Here is an 8,023-nt window from a genome sequence, read left to right on the forward strand (position 1 = left end):
ATCATGACAATTCTGGCAGCAGGAGAACTGCCAGCACCAGGGGAAGGCCAGTGCAGGCTTCAGCTCACAGCAGTCCAGTCTCTGGGGCTGGTGTTTTCCCAGCTGGAAGTCCCGGCTGTGGGCCACCAGAAAGGGCACATTATTTAAAGAAATGCTGGAGGAGTCAAGGCTGCACTGACAAACCCACATCTGTTCTCTGAAATATGCTCTGCTGGCAAACGAGAACGGTTCTAGTTGCTAGCAGCAGCTAGATAAAAACTGATGGAATTGCAGGCTGAAGAGGGGGCATGCCTGGTACTTCTCCCCCATCTTGGTTTCAAGAGAATTTTTGCGTCGGTGAGTAATGCCCAAAGGCACAGCAAGTCCAGGCAGCGGATTACAGGTGCAGAGGCTGAGGATGCTGGAGCAGGCAGGGCAATGTTTGGCTTTTTTTGGGTGTGTTGAGGCTTGTTGAATGGGGAAATTGATATTACGGACCCTACTGCTGTTGCTCTGATCTCAGACCTATCATCCTCCTTCCCTAAAAGTACCCCTGATAGCCATCCTGGAGCTTGGAGGCAGCTCTTCCCCTTCGTGGGACATGGCTGCCTTGGCCACTTAGTCTGAGATAGAAGTGGGAAGAGTGATGTGTGAGGTTCTCCAGGGAGGATGTAGTAAAGCCCCTAGGCCACCATGGCTTGGGACAGGAAAACCCAGATGTTGAGAGTGGGAAGATCAACATGCTGAGGACAAGGAGAGCCAGATGTTGAGGATGGGAAGATGCAGATTCTGAGAACAGGGGCACCCAGATGTTGAGGGCAGGGAGACCCAGATGTTGAGAGTAGTAAGACCAAGATGTTAGGGATGGGGAGGTCCAGATGTTGGCGGCTGGCTTCTGATCTACTGCAGCTGGCCAAGGGAGGGAGGCCCATGCTGCAGTGAGACCATGGGATGGTTTGGATGTACCCTTGCGGTGGAAGGACAGATGTCCCCTTCACCTCCCTGCTCAGACAGCGTCAGCGCTGCCTCCATCTGCTGCCTCCTCCAGCAGCCCGTTGGCCACCATGATGTTGAGAAGGAAACCGGTCACATCCCCATCCTTGCTGGCCCACATCAGCTTTGTCCAGCCAGGCAGCCCTTGGCTTCATGCTGATGAAACCCTGCTACCTTCAGCCACGACCAGACGTGTTGGGTGGCCGTGGTGGCATTACTGCCGCTTTCCTTCCATCTCCCCTTCCCCATCGGGTGCTGTTCAGCAGAGCTCAGCCGTCTCCCCTTGTGCCAGGATGGGATTTCACAGCCCCGGTGATGCTTCCAACCCGAGATGGAAACCTCGCTCAGTGGTGAGGCTCCTGCTCATATCCTCCGTGACACTGAAGAACAGCAGAGTCTCTGATTGAATTAGTGCAGGGATTTAATTTAATCCCCAAATGTCTCTCATTTTAAAGGAGCCTGTTCATTTCCTTCTAGAGCCTTATCTGATGCGGGCAACCAGCAATATTAAGCAGAAGGACTGGACAGATAGGGAGCTCTTGGGAAGGGAGAGGGCTTTGAGGGGAGGGAATTGAGGGCTGCGTGGGTTTTTCCTCTAATTATTTCATGAAATAATGATGACAGTGATTGCAATACAAATAAGGCATAAACAGCATCGTTAAAACACACGCTGGTGCAAACAGCATCCTTGCACGGCAAGTCTGGAAACATTTGATTTTTACAAGAAATTATTGGGAGGGGGGAGTGAAACAGCCCCAAAGACGGGGTAAACTGAACATGCGCTTTGTGCCTCCCACCAAATCCAGCTGTTTTGAGGATGGGGCAGATATTGCAGATGGGGATGGGGACATGATGGTCTCTGATTTTTAGTTGGGGCAGTTTGTGATGCTGAATCGCTGCCTGTGGCAAGTCAGACTGGAAGGGGACAGAGCTGGTCCTCTCCGTGCTTGTAGATTTAAAGGGGAGCCTTTGGGCATGATAAAACCCGACGAGGCGCAGGCGGACATGCGTGAGCTCCTCTGGTGCTGCCCAGGCAGCTGACTGTGGTGATGAACTCAAGCGTCTTTTTGGAAATCTGGCTCACTTTTGGAACCCGTTAGCTCAGATGGGTGTCTGTGGGTGCTGCCGAGCGCCACGCGAAATCTGCGCCATACCCTCTGTGCAGAACGGATGGTGCTGAAGCTGAGGCTTAACCAGCTCCAGGGTATTTCCTGGGAATGATGACCGACGTCTGGATACAGCTCCCTGGCAATATCCAGTAGCAGGTTATAATCCATGTCCACCAGCTCGGCAGGGTGAGGAGGTGTTTAGCAGCAGATTGGTTGTCCCAGAGGCCAGCTCTGGGGGTCTGCTGTCACCAGCCAGGACCACCGCGGGGATACAGCCTCCATCCACTCTGTGGCTGCCTTTCTTCCCACTGCGGTGTGAGGCTGGATGGGCTAATTCCCAGGGCCGCTGCTCGTTTTGAAGCTGGAGTCAAGCTAGTTTATACAGGGGTGATGGTTTTGTTAACTCCAGCTTGGTGGTTGCCATTGGGCTCGTGAAAATGCTTGGATCTTAACAGGGGGTACAGTGACATTTTTTCTGGGTGACTTGTTACCTGGGGCTGGTCCGGTATAATAACCCCTGTCCCAGCCCCACAGGGTCTGCATAGGTGGGAATTGCTTCCCAGAGGAAGGATTTTCCTCTGCTTTGGTCTTTTCCCCTGCTGAGCTGGTTTTGTCCCTTTGGCTCAGGCAGGCTCTGTGCAGAGGGAAAATCACAGTGAAGAGGGAACCCAGCTCTGGCTGGGGGTGGGAGGGGGTGTTCATCGCAGGATCCCCCTGCTCACTAAAAGATCTTGGTGGTTTTTTCCCTTGGGCTACCCCAGGCTTTTTTCCTTTGAAAGGGCAGAGCTTGCTCAGGCCTTTCCTGGCTGCAGAGGGGTCTGGCAAAAAACAGCCCAAAGGCTTAAAAACCCAAAAAGGGCTGGTCGAGGGGTTGTGGTTGTGCAGGCCACGTCTGCGCAGGGCACGGTGGGGTGGCCTTGGGGAGCCCCACAGCCAGGGCCCCGCACAGGAGGCTGAGCTGCTCGTGGCCATGGCCGGGCTGCGCTTGGGCAATCTGCAGATGAGCAGAGCCTGGCACTTCCCTTCTGCATTTAATAACGCAGCGCAGGAGGGGCCGGAGCTGCCGGACGAGAGCTGCTGGTTTTCTCTGCTGACCTCGGGGAAGATCTCTGCAGGGCTGAGCCCCCCCAGCAGCTCCCAGGGAGACAGGGGAGCCATCGGGGTAAGGATGATGTTACCGGCTCTGCCTCTGCTGCTGGAGCCAAGCCCATCTGCGTGGCTGTGCTGCCCAGCTGAGCCACCCACCACCGGCCCTGGTTTCCTCCCAACCCGCCGGCGCTGCTGGGTGCTGGAGGTGGGAGCTGGGGGGACCCATCCCACTCCTGCCCTGTAGTGACCAGCTCGCTGTGGGGAAACCCAGTAATCCAGGGATCAGGAGCAGGATTGGATACTGTGGGAGCAGCAGTCGATCTGCCACCACCTCGGGACGATGCTGTCCCACCCCACCGGAGCACCGTTAGGGCTGTATGAATTGGGGCGAGCCTTGTGTTAGGTGAGAGGCTCCCCAGGAAGGTGGCCAGCAAGAGATTTGGGTGCTTCTGCCTTCATCCTTCTTTATCTTCTCTTCTGGACAGATGCTGGAGACGGATGCTGAGAAGCTGGGGCAGATGCACTCGGGGGATGGGAAGGTGGCAGCAGGTGATGCTCCTCCTGCCACAGAGGCACCATCTCCGGCCAAGTCCCGGGAAGCTCTGGGGGCCACCCAGGATCCTGTCCTGGCAGAAAAGCAGCTGGTGGCCACTGAGAAGGGAGAGGAGCAGCCCAGCTCCCTGCCAGCCTTTGTCATCCCTGAGCTGCGGCTTGACAGCACCTTCAGCCAGAGTGCGGCGGGCACAGCGGGTGGTACCACGGATGGCGAGGATGAGGAGGAGGATGAGGAGGAGGAAGATGAGGAAGAGGATGAGGAGGAGGAGGACAGCGATGAGCACTACTTGGAGAGGAACGAGGCGAAGCGCAGCAGCATGATCGAGACATCGGGCTGTCAGCCTGTCTACACGCTGAGCGTGCAGAGCTCCCTGCGGCGCCGGACCCACAGCGAGGGCAGCCTGCTGCAGGAGGCCAAGAGCCACTGCTTCACCTCCGACACCACCCTCAACTGCTCGGACAGCCAGGGCACCAAGGGCCACTGGGCCCTGCCCTCCCCCAGGACCCTCAAGAAAGAGCTCGCCAAAAACGGCGGCTCCATCCACCAGCTCACCCTGCTGTTTTCGGGCCACAGGAAGGTACGTGAGCCGGTGCTGGCTCTGCGGGGTGGCTGGCTCCTGCTGGGCCGTGGGGATGGGGGAGCTCCTGGGGTGGAGGTGTCCCAGCATATGGCCCCTCTCTCACTGGCCACGACAAAGCTGGCATCTGAGTGTCGAGGAAAGTCCCTGCCGCTCGTAGTCAGCTCTGGGAGATGCTTAGCAATCAGGGATGTCACCCAGAGCCAGTGTGCTGCTGCTGTCAGTGGGCATCTCCCACCAGTGTGTCCAGGTCCTACGGGCTCCCATGTCTTGGAGAACTGAGGCCAGTGGGGGGAGAGGTGCACCTGGGTGTCTGCGCTTGCCAAGCGATGCCTGCAGTGGTGGGGGCAGGGAAAAGCCAGGCTCCAGAGGTCTTCAGTGACAATGAGTCCCTGGTGTGCTTGGAGCTGATGGGAGTGGGGTAGCTTTCTGCCCCAGCCTCATGTAGGGCTTTGACACTTGCAGATGGCCCCTCTTGGGAAAAGTCTGAGGTCAGCAGTGATTTCTGACCCCGACACGCAGAAAGGAGGAGGAGTGGCAGAGGAGCTCTCTCTGGCTGGCCCATGCTCATGGGCCCAGTAATCTGGGGTGCTTGCCGTGTCCCCCTGGAGTACAGCTTGCCTTGGCTGTACTTTTGCATAAGAAATATTTACAGGAAACAATGTGCCACTGCAGAGACTCTGTGTGGGAGGTGCTGCTTGCCCCACTCTGAAGCTGAGGGTGGAAGCTTCACCTGAGGTGAAGCTGAGGGTGGCTGCCTGCCATCCTGCGGTGCCGGCCAAGCACCCTGCTCTGCCTGACCATGCTGTGCCCTCTTGTTCTCTGCCAGCAGCTGTGGGTACGGCTCTGCTCAGGGCTGCATTGCTTGGCTCAGGACCGCATTGCGCTGCTCAGGATTGTGTTGTGCCACTCAGGACCACGTTACATGGCTAAGGACCGTGTTGTGCTGCTCAGGACCACCTTGCAGAGTGCAGGACCACACTGTCTGCTGCTCCATGGTGGCTGGCTCCTTGGCTGGGGAGGCTGGCACAGAGCCCTGCATGCCACCAAGCACTGCAGCATGATGGGGTTAAACCCATGATGGGGTTAACCCTCTCCCTTTCAGGCTCATGCTGCTTCAAAAGCTGCCTCTGATGCTGTCTCTGGAGCCCTTTTTGGGCTCAGAGTCCCCAGCCACCTGGTGAGACCTCTTACAGGTCCAATAGGCTGGTCAGATGGGACTGTTGTTCAAAAGGGTACCCCAAACTCCCTTGAATGCTTATGCCAGCAACTCTGGGCTGGGGCATTCAGACCCAGATCCTACCAAGAAGGGACCCCTTTGTGACAGGGACACCTGCACTGCCTGGCGCAGGTGCAGTGGAGCTGGTGGCAGTGTCCGTGTCTGGTGAGTGTCCCGTTAAGGCTGCCAGTGACAAGGCTCCTGGAAAGAGGTTTCACAGTGCCACTGTGTGTGCAGCCTGGGAGCACACAGCTCTGCGGCCAGAGCCTGCTTCAGCGCTGGCTGACACTGTGCGGGCTGGATGCTTGCTGCTGGGGGGAGACCTGAGCAGCACACCCCGCTCCTGCCCCAGGGAGCCCCCAGATGCACCTTCTGGGCTGATCTAAGTGGATGTTTTTCAGTGGGGGGGAAGCTGAGCTCCTCCTGGATTAAATTGCTCTGGTGCTGATGAGACGGGGTTTTTCTGGAGCAGGGAGAGGGGCAGCCTGTGCCAGTGGTGAGGGCAGCGTGGCTACTGGAACTTCTGGTGCTCCCACTTCCAGCCCTACAGCAGCTCTGTCTGGCTCTGTCTGGAGAGTGCCTTAACCCCCTGCCCATATGCCCTCCTGGGTACTGCCTGCCTGCTCCCACTGCCCTGCCTCTCTGGGAGCCTGCGGAGAGGCCAAGACTGCCTGGGAGCCGCAGCCGGCAGAGGAGCTGGACACGGTGCTGGCCCACAGCCTGCACAGGGTTTTGGGGTACTGCCACCCCCCTGCCTACACTTCGGAGGGACTTCTGTCAAGCTGTGCCTTTTGACTAGTCAGATGAAACCCTCCGAGGTCTCTGGAGCAGGACACTGATGTACAATTCCCCCCTGGATCCCCTCCAGCGGCAGCACCAAGCTGCCGAGCACCGGCAGTACCTGCACCCAGTGGCCTCGGCAGCAGGTCCAGCGCATCCATCAAGGTGTCAGTTTTTTATTCCCCCTCTGGGAGCGTTGCAGAGGGGCTCATTTGCTGGCCCTTTTAACGCTGTCGTGCCCAGCGTGCCTCCCCTCCTTCCCATGGTTGGGGTTGGGAGGTAGTTGTTTTAAGAGCATATTGTGGCCGGGAGCGCTGTGACTCCTTGGGTGAGCTCAGCTGCTGCCTTTGTCCCTGAGCGCGGTGGAGCCTCTCTGGACAATGTCAGGAAACATGCTCCGGCTGCGTGTCGCCCCGGCCAGCCTGCCTGCTGGGGCCCTATCTGCTTGGGGAAGGTGCTTTGCAAGGGCTGCATTGTTTGGGGCCGATAAACTCCGGAAACCCGGGCGCAGAATGGAAGGAAGTGTCAAAAGCCTCGAGCCCGGGGCTGTGGAGCTGCACAGCGGGTTCCCACGGCATGGCCGCGGGGCGGCGATCCTGGAAAGCACCCTGCAGCCCCAGCAGTGTGGGGCTGGGCTCGGGTGTGGGGTCAAGCTGGACGCAAGCATCTTCCAGTCTCGCTCAGTAAGGCATGAATTCCTAAAGCTCCTGAGCTCTGGTGGTCCCAGAGATTCCCATGCCTGGCCCCAGGCTTCATGACTCTGAGGCTGTGCTGGTGCTGACCTGAGCTCGCAGTGCATCCGGGGTCCCCTCTGTTTGCCCAGGCTGCCCTGGGGAGTGGAGTCAGGGAGTGGAGCCCTTTGGGTGCTCCTTGGGCTTGAAAGCTGCCATGATATGATTCAAAACTGCTCAGATTTTTCCTCCGTGTGGACTGCTGGGGGGACCCCTGAATGATTTTGGGTGCCCAGCCTGGGTCTGAGGAGACAAGGTGCTCTGCGGGCTGGGGGGGTGGTGGTGGTGGGTGTCCCTGTGCCCACTCAAAACAGCAGGAGCAGAAGCATCAGGGCTGGGGATGCGGGTGTCCTCCCCTGTCAGCATCTTGAACCTGGAGGGGTACCTGGGCCACCAGCTGCCATGTCTCCTTAGATGCTCCAGGAACACCACAGGCTGGAGGTGGCACAGGATGGCCGGGGGAACACAGATTCCCATGCCAGAGCGGGGAGGACCTTACCCATTGCATTGCTGCAGCCAGCTCTGGGCTGTGTGGGTGTGGGGACCATGGGGGATGCTGGCAGTGCTGGTTGGTGACACTTGGAGTGGCACTGTGGCCATGCACTGGCATGCTGATGCAAACACTCTTTTTCTGTTCCCCCCAAGCTGAGTGGCGCCGACCCCGAATGCAGCTGTGACGAAGGGGACGAGGCCTCCCACAAGAAACGGAGCAGGAACCTGTAAGTGTCACATCGTGGTGGCATCAGAGTACACCAGGGCTGTTTGCCGTAGTCAAACACCTTGGCTGAGCCCCGCTGGTCCAGGCAGCCTTTGGGGGTCCCCATCCTGTTCCCCCAAACTTTGCCAGGAAGAAAGCAGCAAAGATGCATGAACTAAGGTCTCGCTTCAGATGGGGAGCCACGATTTTCGGGCAGGACTGTGGGTGGTGCGCTGGGGGCATCGCACAGCCCGGCTGGGAGCAGCACCCAGCGGGTCTCGCTTTGGCAGATG

General features: G+C 58.3%; 1 protein-coding gene across 1 annotated transcript in view; it reads left to right on the forward strand.

Moving 5' to 3' along the window:
- LOC104516792 (regulator of G-protein signaling 3-like) overlaps nucleotides 1–7,752 on the forward strand; it is a gene marked incomplete at both ends in the record, with an annotated part of 47,167 nt that extends 39,415 nt beyond the window's left edge. Inside the window, 2 exons of the mRNA XM_010161234.1 lie at nucleotides 3,656–4,303; nucleotides 7,679–7,752. Of these exons, the coding sequence (XP_010159536.1) occupies nucleotides 3,656–4,303; nucleotides 7,679–7,752 (722 nt within the window). The remainder of the gene's footprint in view (nucleotides 1–3,655; nucleotides 4,304–7,678) is intronic.
- Between the last annotated feature and the right edge of the window lie 271 nt (nucleotides 7,753–8,023).

Source organism: Eurypyga helias, unplaced genomic scaffold, assembly GCF_000690775.1.
Source record: "Eurypyga helias isolate BGI_N326 unplaced genomic scaffold, ASM69077v1 scaffold21451, whole genome shotgun sequence".
NCBI lineage: Eukaryota > Metazoa > Chordata > Aves > Eurypygiformes > Eurypygidae > Eurypyga > Eurypyga helias.